The 12,253-nt window shown below is 53.0% G+C and overlaps 2 protein-coding genes across 3 annotated transcripts; both read left to right on the top strand.

The window, feature by feature from the left end:
* Window positions 1–1,723: 1,723 nt before the first annotated feature.
* Window positions 1,724–6,786, top strand: pglyrp6 (peptidoglycan recognition protein 6). 2 transcript variants are annotated; one of them, XM_030338134.1, is made up of 7 exons: window positions 1,724–1,835; window positions 1,951–2,075; window positions 2,783–3,486; window positions 4,339–4,492; window positions 5,497–5,707; window positions 6,033–6,327; window positions 6,697–6,786. In XM_030338134.1, the coding sequence occupies exons 2-7, from the start codon at window positions 2,012–2,014 to the stop codon at window positions 6,712–6,714; spliced, it is 1,446 nt and encodes a 481-aa protein (XP_030193994.1). In that variant the 5' UTR covers window positions 1,724–1,835; window positions 1,951–2,011; the 3' UTR covers window positions 6,715–6,786. The 2 variants fall into 2 exon arrangements, with proteins under 2 accessions (XP_030193994.1, XP_030194003.1); XM_030338143.1 differs by having other exon boundaries at window positions 1,776–1,816.
* A 640-nt stretch (window positions 6,787–7,426) lies between these two features.
* LOC115529408 (basic salivary proline-rich protein 2-like) lies at window positions 7,427–12,248 on the top strand. The gene is made up of 6 exons (XM_030338119.1): window positions 7,427–7,653; window positions 8,107–8,266; window positions 8,588–8,801; window positions 10,183–10,258; window positions 10,593–10,750; window positions 11,233–12,248. Exons 2-6 carry the CDS (start codon window positions 8,183–8,185, stop codon window positions 12,219–12,221), a joined length of 1,521 nt encoding a protein of 506 aa, XP_030193979.1. The 5' UTR covers window positions 7,427–7,653; window positions 8,107–8,182; the 3' UTR covers window positions 12,222–12,248.
* Window positions 12,249–12,253: the final 5 nt, after the last annotated feature.

Raw genomic sequence — 12,253 nt, 5'->3', positions numbered from 1 at the left:
GTTCACATACACCCATCAAATAATTAATTATTTCAGAATTCAATCAATCATTAATTCATCCATCCATCAAATACTTCATCGACCAATAACTATTCATCCATCTCTCATTCACCATGACACAATTCACCAATTTAGAATCAAACAGGAGATAAACTGTTTCGAACACAGAAAGACCTTCACTCCCAGCTCTGGTTTTATTGACAGTGGAACAGATGCACTCACTAAATAACCTACACAAAATACACATACATGTTGGCTCATCCTCTAACCCCTCCTAATTTCATCTGAACCCACTGTCCTCTTTCTCCCTCTCCCTCCTTTCACTCATTTCCCTCCCTCTTTTTTCAATGCCATATCTTTATTTAATTCTCCCCCTTTCCCCCTCCCCCTCTTTCCCTCTTTCCCTCTCCCTCCCTTCCCTCCCCCTCTCTACCTCCCGTCCAGGGCCTTGTCCCTGGCGCCGTCCGCCCAGGCGACCTTTCACTATCCCGGGCGGGGAGGACGCTGTCGTTGAGGCTGGCCTCCTTCAGTTCAGCGTGCGGTTCTCCTCGGGCACCGAGATGCACCACACACCATACACTTACATACATAGACACAATCACACTATCAACCTATCAAGTCTAAACACACACCCACACACGCACGCACGCACGCACACACACACACACACACACACACACACACACACACACACACACACACACACACACGCACACGCACACACGCACGCACGCACACACACACACACACACACACACACACACACACACACACACACACACACACACACACACACACACAAACACACACACCTTATTAGCAAACGTTAGCTCTGCAATGAATTCCTTTGAAAACACATCACTTTGGAGAGGGCATGGTTAGCATGGTTCATTTAGATATTACAAGGCTATAAACAGGACAGCAGTCACTCATTGACATCTGAATGAATACAACTCAGTTTTATTACCTTAGCTTGCTGCCGTTAAGGAGGTAAAATAACACATCTCTATTTCCGGGTGATGTGATCATGTGAAAAAGAGGCTATTGGTCCAACGACATCAACACAGAGGCAGCATTGTAGAACATATATTTAATGAAGAGGAAAATAAATTATGATTGCTTCACAGAAAACCTTTTCATAAAATCGTTTACATTCTGCCAATTTATTACACAGATTAATAGTGTAATAATGTCTGTCAGGTGAAGTTGTATGGAAGCAAAGCTTAGATATGCTTGTCTAACTTGACAGACAACATTCAAAGCAAATCTTAGTTCACATCATTCATAGTTGACGCATGCATTAAAGGATCAAGTCAGAATTGTTTGAATAGTTTCAGACAATAGGGCTGGTACATTGGGACATAGCACGGGAATGCTACCGGTGGTAATGGGTTTTTGGGGTTTTGCTCATTGAGTAACTCATCGTTTCTCATGGCATGACATGGCAAAACAACGTTTTCGGTAAGCCTAGGTTACGGTATATTTATGTTTATTCAGGATTTTTGCAACCTTCTCATCTCAAAATGGCGTCACCAGCAAAACATCCTACAAGGAATTCTGATGTGCAAATCATGTATGCATCGATGTCGCGGGCATCAATAATAAGCCATAGTATGATATTACCCAACAGCAGAATGTACGTCTGACGCAACCTCAGAATGTACGTCTGACAGAACAGCGCATCTGACGGAGATTCCGAGATTCCGAGAAGTGCCAACCGGGGTTGGTTGGCACTTCTCTTCTTTGAATGAAGCCTGGGCTACCTGCTGTGACCCTGCTCAGAGCGCAGACCTGAGGCTCAACACACAAACAGGCAGTCAGTGCCAACAGTACAGGTGTGACCTTCCCAGGCTTGCAAACACAGCCTGCCAGCCTATCAAATACGCCTGTACACCCAGGTGTACAGGCGTGGTGTGGTGACACAGGCACTAACTCTGTGTACTTCAACAGGAGAGGGAAGTGAAACAAGGTGACCACAGGCACGTCGCAGCTGTCCGAGCAGACAGTCACCATGGCGGTTTATTGGAGATGGACCCTGGCCGTCCTGATGGGGCTGGCCTCCTCACACATGGAAGGTAGGAACTCCTTTATAAATCATGTTTTTCTCAAGGGCTTCCATACATGAGGTTTGGCAGTGGTTCCAATGTGAAGAGTGTGTGTCTGTCACTAGATCTGATCTGAGAGGTCGAATATGCCGCTCCCTCAGTTGTAGACTTTGATGGACAGAAGTACATGGATGCACTTTAAGGCCCTGTTAGGACGTTCAGTATGTTATTGTGCAACTAATACAACATAAACTCGAAAAAGTACCCTACGGTTACCTTGACTTTGTTACTGGAAGATCTGCTTCTAGTTCATTGTCAAATATAGTCTTCTGTTTATTCTGCCGGGTCTTAATGTAGACACAGATAATGTGACTACGACGGACATGCCCTAAACCTAATTTGTGTTGATTCCGGTTGTATGTGTGTGTGTATTTATGTATGTCTGTGTGCATTTATGTATCTGCGTTTATGTTTGTGTATGTGTGTGTGTATGTGTTTGTGTATATGTGTGTGTGTGTGTCTGTGTGTGTTTATGTGTGTTTGTGTGGGTGTATGTATTGTCTATATATGTGTGCATGTGTGTATGTGTGTGTGTATATGTATATGTGTGCATACATGTATATGTGTGTGTGTGTGTGTGTGTGTGTGTGTGTGTGTGTGTGTGTGTGTGTGTGTGTGTGTGTGTGTGTGTGTGCATGTGTGTTTGTGTGTGTGTGTGTGTGTGTGTGCGTGTGAAGCCACCCCCACCTGGCACATGAGCGACTTCATCGCGGCGTTGGAGCAGCTGGAGCTCAGCCGCCCGGGGGCGGAGCCCTCCTCCCTGCTCCACCTTCTGACCCGCCCCGCTGTCCAAGAGAACCCCTTCCTCCGCAACATCCTGGGGCCCCGCGCCGTCGCTCCACCGGGGGCCAATGCCACCGCCCCGCCGGGGGCCAACGGCACCGCCTTGCCCCCCTACCTGGCCCGGGCGCTGGCCCACCGCGTGCGGCGGGACGGGAGGGAGGAGGGGGTGGTACTGACAGGGGACGGCACCACCGTGGCCCTGGGCCCCGTGCTGCTGGGCCTGGAGGCCGGCCTGCTGTCTGGGGCCCCCAGGGGTCGGGCCCGGGCCCTGTTCCAGCTGACTCTCGCCCAGCCGCTGGCCCTCGCCGCCAGGGCCCCCCCCGCCCCCCTGTTCCCTGACGGCTGCTGGGACAGCCCCGACTCCCCCAGGGAGTTCCGGCTGTCGGGGGTGTCCCTGGTGGGGCCCCGGGCCCTCACCACCGCCCTGGTCCACGGGGGGATGGACGGGCTGGTCCTGGGGATGACCCTGGCCTCGGCCCGGCCCCGGGGCGTGGCCTCGCTGAGCGGCCTGCTGAGGAGCTACTACGGCCTCCCGTTGATCTCCACTGGAGCCCCAGGCCTCAGGGCCTCCCAGCGCAGGGACCACTTCTGGCAGCTGGTATTAGATATTATAAGATCATATTAAGTCATGTTTCAATAATGTAGGAGCAATAGGAATTAGGGTTTAGACACTTATAATATAATGGTATAATGTATAATAAGTTGAGTTTTTCCTTATAGGGTTAGAGGTTAGGGGTTAGGGGTTATAGGGTTGGGGGTTAGAAGTTAGGGATATAGGGTTAGGGTTTAGGGGTGAGGGATATAGAGTTAGGGGTTTTAGGGCTATGGGGCAGGGGTTATAGGGTTAGGGATTATAGTGTTAGGGATATAGGGGTAAGGGGTTTGGGGTTAGGGGTTATAGGGTTAGGGGTTGGGGTTAGGGATATAGGTTTAGGGGTTAAGGGGTTAGGGGTTATAGGGTTAGGGGTTAGGGATATAGGGTTAGGGGTTAAGGGGTTAGGGGTTATAGGGTTAGGGATATAGGGTTAGGGGTTAAGGGGTTACGGGGTTATAGGGTTAGGGGTTAGGGATATAGGGTTAGGGGTTAAGGGGTTAGGGGTTATAGGGTTAGGGGTTAGGGATATAGAGTTAGGGGTTAATGGGTTAGGGGTTATAGGGTTAGGGGTTAAGGGGTTTGGGGTTATAGGGTTAGGGGTTAGGGATATAGGGTTAGGGGTTTTAGGGCTAGGGGTCAGGGGTTATAGGGTTAGGGGTTATAGGGTTAGGGGTGTAGGTTGTTTACTGTTGGCCTGTGAAGCCTTCTGAGACTTCAGCTGTGATTGAGAGCTATAATAATATAAACTTTAGAGTTAAGACAAATCTAATAATCAAGAATGTATAAACTAGCATATGCTGTCAATCATGTTTGCCTCAACTGTTACCTGCTCACAGTAGTCTTATCTTTTGCCAGGTGGGGGATCCCCCCCTGCTGGCCAAGCAGGTACTGCGGGCGCTGGACCTCCAGCTCCGACTGGAGGGTAGGCCCAAGATGAAGAAAACCAAGAGGAACCAGCTGGTGGCGCTGGTCAACGCGCAGATGAAGGAGTTTGTGCTCAGGTTCATGGGTGAGAGAGAGTTCACGATCCAACATGAGTGACAGGTCCTGCCAAATGTTCAAATTCAAACAATGGTAATGTGATGCTCGGTACGTTATAGACGCCTGAAAAAGAGGATGTTTGATTCTTGTTCTTGCAAAGAAAAACGTTTGGTGGAGCAGAAGTTAGAACCAGTGAGGAGAATGATGCAGGGCAGGCCATATGAAATAGGAGCATTTGCAGAGAATGGCTGCACACAAAAAGAGAATCACCTGGAGAGAGAACAGGGCAGCATAGGAATGAGAGCTCAGGGGGAGGAGATCAGATAGGTTCTAGAGAATGTCTAGAAGGGAGGAACATGTTCTCAACGCCACAGAGATGGTGACAATCTTATCAATGCACCTGGTGCCACATCGGAGTAGGGGGGAGGAGGCTACAGAGGGGGAGGAGTAGGGGGGCGTCGGCTTCAGAGGGGAAGGAAGGGGGAGGAGTAGGGGGGCGTCGGCTACAGAGGGGGAGGAGTAGGGAGGAGGCTACAGAGGGGGAGGAGTAGGGGGGAGTCGGCTATAGAGGGGCAGGTGGGGGGAGGAGTGGGGGGGCGTCGGCTATAGAGGGGCAGGTGGGGGGAGGAGTGGGGGGAGGAGTGGGGGGGCGTCGGCTATAGAGGGGCAGGTGGGGGGAGGAGTGGGGGGGCGTCGGCTATAGAGGGGCAGGTGGGGGGAGGAGTGGGGGGGCGTCAGCTATAGAGGGGCAGGTGGGGGGAGGAGTGGGGGGGCGTCGGCTACAGAGGGGGAGGAGTAGGGAGGAGGCTACAGAGGGGCAGGAGTAGGGGGCGTCGGCTACAGAGGGGGAGGATGGGGGAGGAGTGGGGGGGCGTCGGCTACAGAGGGGGAGGATGGGGGAGGAGTGGGGGGGCGTCGGCTACAGAGGGGGAGGATGGGGGAGGAGTGGGGGGGCGTCGTTCCATAAAGAAAGATGGAGGAGTTCAGAGGACCCACTAATCTCTTCTCCCCCCTGGGGGGTCTTCTCCCCAGAATGCCCCCCCATCGTGCCGCGCTGCATGTGGCAGGCGGCGCCGTACCGCGGGACCCCCACCCTGCTGGCCCCCCCGCTGGGCTTCCTGTACGTGCACCACACCTCCACCCCCGCGGCGCCCTGCCTCTCCTTTAAGCACTGCGCCGAGGACATGAGGGCCATGCAGCGCTTCCACCAGGACGTCCGGGGCTGGGACGACATCGGATACAGGTGGGGGGAGGGGGGGTGCGGACAACGACATCGGGGGGGGGGGGGGGGTAAGTTACAGGTGGGTGGGGACGACGACATCGGATACGGGGGGGGGGGGGGGGGTAGGGGCGGGGGGTACAGGTGGGAAGAGGGGGGAGGGGGGGGAGGGATTGGTACAGGTAGGTGGAGGAGGGGGAAGGAGTGGGGGGGGAGTAGGGTGGAGGAGTAGTGGGCCCCCGGCTACATGTGGGGGGAAGGCGTTGGCCTTCTCTCACCCTGGGTTTCCTGAGTCTGTTGCGTTTCCAATGTGGGATCATAGAGTCTCCTCTGTCCCCCCCCCCTTCAGCTTCGTGGCGGGCTCCGACGGCTCGCTGTACGAGGGGCGGGGCTGGAAGTTGCAGGGCGCACACACACTGGGCCACAACGCCGTGGGCTACGGCGTGGCCTTCATCGGGGACTACTCCTCCGCCCTGCCCGTCGACGGCGCCCTGGCGCTGGTGAGGGACCGGCTTGCAGGCTGCGCCGTGGCCACCGCCGCCCTGGTGGCCAACTACACGGTGCACGGCCACCGGCAGCTGGTCAACACCTCCTGCCCCGGAGACGCCCTGTACCGGGAGATCAGCGGCTGGGAGCACTTTGGGGTGAGAGGGCTGCTACCGTCCTGTTCTGTTACTGTTGTACGTCCTGGCACTTAATGTACGCACTTATTCTATGTTGTACGTTCTGGCACTTAAAAATAGTACTTAGCATTGTGTAGCGTCTTATCCTAGCTATCTCTGTTGTATACGGGGAATGGGTAAACCTAGTGATGGGTAGTGCTTGCTTGGCACTTGGTTCTATGAACATCCTTACTGTACCGACAGATATATATTGTTTTTTCCTTCATCTGACAAATGTAATTATTGTAAGTTTTTTTGGATAAAAGCGTCTACTAAATGCCCTAAATGTAAAATGTACTGTTATTACAGCTGGATGATACAGACTAAAGTCACTGTGTTTGTTTTTCACAGAACGTCACCAGAGTGTAACACATCTGCAGAAAATCACTGAGGCCACAGAAGATGGATAAACCAAAAATAAAATACAAAATTGTGCTGGAACTCGATTTTATTTTATTTAAAATGTTGTATAAAATGCAAATAGGGGTTCAAATCTGAAGCGATATTTAAAATATATTGTTCGCCGCTAGGGTGCGCCAAACTGTTTCTATTTCACATTAACGTCACAATATAAACTCCATTCTGGTGAAACTGCTGCACACATAAAACCCATAAGATAAACCGATATCAATATAAAGACATAGATGTTATTCAAAAACAAAATTATTACAAACCAAAAACTAGGTTGCATATTGATGAGCATTCGGTGTATCCTGTATAAGTCCTGATTCATAAGTTCAGCACAGTTCACCTCTAAAGATCATCCAAACATAACCAATGTGTGCCATGCCCCCACTGAGACATCATGAGGCACATTCGTTTAAACCAGGTTCATATTCACACACCATTTCTCCACGAACAAACAGTGCACCACCAGATCCAGCGAATAAAGCACAGCCCCCTAGAACAAACTTCCACCTGAACAATGGGACTTCAACTTGGCCTTTGGGGAGTCTGCAGACTGCCCCGTCCTGGGGCAGGTTCTCTGCTGACTCCCCCCTCTTGGGGGAGGCTCTCTGCGCACTCCCCCCTTCTGAGGGAGGCTCTCTGCAGACTCCCCCCCACCCCCGCCCGCGCTGACGTTACGCACGCAGCGCAGCTTTGGCCCACCCGGATAACATGGAGTCCAGCCTGGAGTCCAGCCTGGCTCCGGCGTCCTCCTCCAACCGAACACCAACTTACCCGGAGATGACATCCGAAACGCCGTGCACAGAAACCGCTTAGGAGGCGCTATCTAAAGCCTGATCCAGATATGACCGACGGGTGCATGAACACAGAGCTTTGATCCTGCAAACCGGGCCGTCTTCCGTGAGTACATCACTACACAACACCTTCTGCACATTCCGCTGTGACGCCGATGTGAGGACAGTCGCACTTTGTAATAGTCGACGGGCCGGATTCGATCGCTATCCATCCGGCACGTCCTCCTCCAAAGGCGGTGCGGACCGCGGCTGTAGCCCGCGGGACCCCCGGATGTCTACCGGGGTTCTCCCGGTGGTTCTGAAGCGTAGAGGACGTGGCCTCTGGTGGTCGTGGAGCCGCCTGACCTGCCGTGTTATCATGGAGATTGGCTACTGGTCATATTGTGCGAAAGTTAACCTGCAGAGCAGACGAGTCGCCCCGAATTCTGCCAAATTAAATCCTGGAGATAGGATTTCTTGACACTTAAAGAACGTTTCAGAAGTCTCATGTCGGGAATTGTTTTTACCGAATTATCGCACTGATGCACAGCCCACCCATCTCCGTGTTTGTCTGTCCCAGTTACCTGGCGTACAGGACGCTGCAGGATGTAGGGCAGCCGCCGGGCAGAGGGACTCAGCACGGTCCTCCGGGGACCATGGAGCCAGAGGGCCCCCGAGTCGCCCCAGGGAACAGCTGTGGCCCCCCGGGCGACCACACCGGCTCCAGCCGCACCGCAGAGGTAGGAGCAGCAGGGACGCGGTCTGAGAAGCGGTGTGTTGGGGGCAGGTAGCGGGAGGAGAAGGCTTCCAGAACCGGGTTGGCTCGTTAATGTCCTGTTATGTAGTTTTTCTTATCAAATATAGAGATTAAAGAGGGAGAGGAGACTGTAGAAGTGATGTGACGTGGGGTCAGGCCGTGATTGGTGTTGTTTGAGTAGCGCCTGTCTGTAATTTGTTGCGATATTGGGGCCCGCCCACTTGGTGACGTCACAAAAATATGTTGCACTAAACGTGCTTCAATCAGAATACATAATAATAAGCAAGAAATGTCTGCGTGCCAGGTTTCTGGATCGTTCAGCGCTGGAGAGGAGAGGATGTGTAACAGCAGCTCACCGTGGCCGGGGACGGCGGGAGAGGAGGTGGGAGAAGCAGACCCGGGGAGAGACCACCCGGGGAGAGACCCGGGGAGAGACCAAGGGAGAGGGGGGTCCCCCAGGAGGTCCTTCCCCCCCTCCCTCACCTGGGACTCAGACTCAGAGAAGGAGACGGTAGACGGTGAGTAGCTGCTGAGACACCGGGACCCCGGGACCTCCTGGCTTTAAACCTTTTTACCTGATGACTTACAGAGTTAATTCATTATAAATACAGAAACTACAGTGTAACAGACACTGCACAGTTACAGACACGCAGTGAAACACTGAACTTGCATATGATTATATTTATTAATCCTCTATTCATTTATTTTGTATTAGTTCCTAAGCCTTCATGTGTTCGTACTTTAGCCTCTTTATTTAAAGCAGGGCGACATATTAGAAAATTTTTGTCTGCCGCTTTTAAATGTTGCAGAGTCCACATCATTCATGGCGTTTTCTAACTGTACTAAACTGGCTCGTTCCGGTTGTGCTCGGTTCAGTTCGGTTTGGTCCAGCAGACCAAGTGGCTGGGATTCGCGTTTCCATCCCAACCAGCTTCCCGCTTGAAGGTAGTCTTCAGCTGATGATTTGGCTTGAGTCGACTACACAACAACACTCACACTTTTACCGCCCATTTAGTTTTACATCATAGCCTACCCCGATGTCGGATTAGTTAGTTTAAAGATTGAATATATTTGGGTTGTTTCAGACGCAACACACACAATGAACCACGATGATGAGCTTGACGTTCATAACCCCTGTCTGCCTCCTAATCTCAAACGCTCATTGAAAGCCGGTTTATGTCAGATTAGTCCTGTCCAGTCGTTAGACCAGGACTAATCTGAAAGAAATCTGTCCTATTTTACCGAGCTGTTTGGTTTTGCAAGAGCATACCGTCAAACTAGCATCACTGCGGTTTGCTTCTATTAAACCTTCATTACTCTTTTTAATGAGCCTGATATCGTAACAGGAGCGAACGGTTACTAATGAGTCCAGCTGTTGAGGACTCCAGCCATGTCCGGGTTGCTTGGCGATGCGTCTCATACACCAGAACACGGTTTATGGGTCTATATATTCAGTTTGAGAGACAACTTCTCTCTCCGAGCGGCATCCAGGGCTGAGGTCAGCGCAGACGTCTGGAAGGCGGGGGGGTCGCTCCGTCTCCCTCAGTGAAGCTCCATCTCAGCCGCGAAACGGCGTGGTACGGCACGGTTCAACTGGTAGATGAAACGCAAACCAGCGCGGTACGGTTGGTCAGAAGTGCTAATGGGAAAAACAGCGTTGGATGTTGTGCCAGAGTCTGCAGTCTGATGCTGTCTCTTAATCAGTTAGTCAGCTTGCTAACATCATGATGTTTACTGTCTGCTGGCCACTTACTCTCCGTGTGTGTGTGTGTGTGTGTGTGTGTGTGTGTGTGTGTGTGTGTGTGTGTGTGTGTGTGTGTGTGTGTGTGTGTGTGTGTGTGTGTGTGTGTGTGTGTGTGTGTGTCTGTGTGTGTGTGTGTGTGTGCGTGTGTGTCTCAGAGGAGGAACTTCAGCACTTTGCTAACCCCCACGGCCTGGCCAATCACAGTCCAGGACACACCTCCTCTGGGCTCAGGTACAGCAACGCAGGAGGGAGATGAGAGATAAACATATAGGATAGAATATAAGAGAATACCATAGGATAGAATACTATAGAATATAATACAACAGGATAGAATATAATATAATACCAAAGAATATATAATAGAATAGAATACTATATAATGTAATATATAGGTTAAAATATAATAGAATACTACAGGATATAATTTATTTATCTAATATAGTTATTACACATTTCTACTTAAATTATGTACAAATATCATATGCCATATCATATGTCTATCAACGCTCCAGCAGTCTTGTATATACAGAGTGTATTGTGAATGTTGTGGTTTGATTCCCCCCAGGCCGGATGGGCAGCATGACCAAACCCCTGCACACACGCAGCACTTACCAGGAGAGAGGGACAGAGAGGGTCCCGTAGACACGTCTGACAGTAACCCGAGGGGCACCAGGACCCAGGAGCCAAATATGTCCCCGCCGGGGCAGCCGCCCGGGACACAACGTAATCACTACACACACTGTCTTTAGTCCCATGAGGGATTGATCCCAACCGACCCTTAACCCTTGACCTCAAGCGCACCAAACCTGATAAACAAAACTAAACATCATCATGTCTGACCACAGGTCATATCTTTGGGGGGGGATAAAATGTGGCCCAGGAGGAAGAGCGGGTTGGCTGGTAACCGGAAGGTTGCTAGTTTGATCCCCAGCTCCTCGTAGTGAGTGTCGAGGTGGCCCTGAGCACGGCACCTCACCCTGACTGCTCCTGACGAGCTGGCTGTCGCCCTGCATGGCTGACACCGCCGTCGGTGTGTGAATGTGGGCCTAATTTGGTGAATGTGAGGCTACATTGTAAAGCGCTTTGAGTGGCCACTGGTTAGAAGAACACGGTATAAATACAGACCATTTACAATCTTTGTATCCATCTATCGTGTAATACTTAAAGCATGGGATTAACCTCAAAGGTCTCCCCTCCCTCCCCAGGGGTGGGGGGCGGTGTCTGGAAGGTGCCAGACCCCCCAGAGCCAACCAGAGTGAAACCAAAGGACTGCTGCCAAACCAAGAGCGAGGACGGGGGGGAGAGGCCTGGCGAGGAGGGGGGGGTCCACAGCCAGGTGAAGCACAAAGCGCCCGGGGGCCAAGCCAAAGAAGCGTCCCCAGACGTGTACTCCTTCCCCGGGGACTCTGACGCCGAGAGCCCCCCTCCGGCGGCCTGGGCCCAGTGCTCCTTCACCCAGCGCCGCAGGAGGAGGAAGGCCCTGCTGAGACCCTTCTCCGGCCTGGCCGGACCCCCGCCGGGAGGGGCGGCGGGCCCCGGGAGGAGGACCGCGACCCCCCAGGGGGCGAACGCTGTTGGGGACGAGGGGAGGAGTGCCGGGGAGAAGGAGGGAGAGGAGATGCTGAAGGGAGGGGAGGAGAACATTGGAGGAGAGGAACCGGAGCAGGAGGAGGAGGCAGAAGGAGGAGGAGGAGGAGGAGGAGGAGGAGGAGGAGGAGGAGGAGGCCACCACGAGGAGGACAGCGGTCCGAGTCGAGACATCTTCACCTGCGTTGAATGTAGCATCTACTTCCAGAAGCAGGTCCATCTGCAGGAGCACATGTCGGAGCACGTCCAGGGCCCGCCGCCGGGGCGCCGGGGGGAACGGCCGGACAGGGCGGCCCCCCTGCACTGTGCCGAGTGCGGCTGGACGCTGCCCAGCCCCCCGGACCTCCTGGAGCACCGCCGGAGGCACCAGGAGTCCAGGGCCCGCATACTGGAGGAGATCCAGAAGCTGGGGGCCACCGGGGCGGAGAGACTAGAGGAGGTGCAGAGGGTGGAGGAGGGGGGGGGTCCCCGTGGGTCTGGACCTCTCCGCAGAGTGCCACCCGGCCCCGGGTCCGGTCAAAGGTGTAGACCTGGACGTAGCGGTCAACCCTCCAACGTTGTCTCTGGTTCCAGGAGCCCTTACCGACCCCTCGACCCCCGGGCCTAAACCCGGTCCGGTCCGGACCCCGGCCCGCGCCC

This window comes from Gadus morhua, chromosome 2 (genome assembly GCF_902167405.1).
Source record: "Gadus morhua chromosome 2, gadMor3.0, whole genome shotgun sequence".
Taxonomy (NCBI): domain Eukaryota; kingdom Metazoa; phylum Chordata; class Actinopteri; order Gadiformes; family Gadidae; genus Gadus; species Gadus morhua.
Note: the sequence above shows the minus strand (reverse complement) of the source record. Positions and strands in the feature narration are given on the sequence as shown.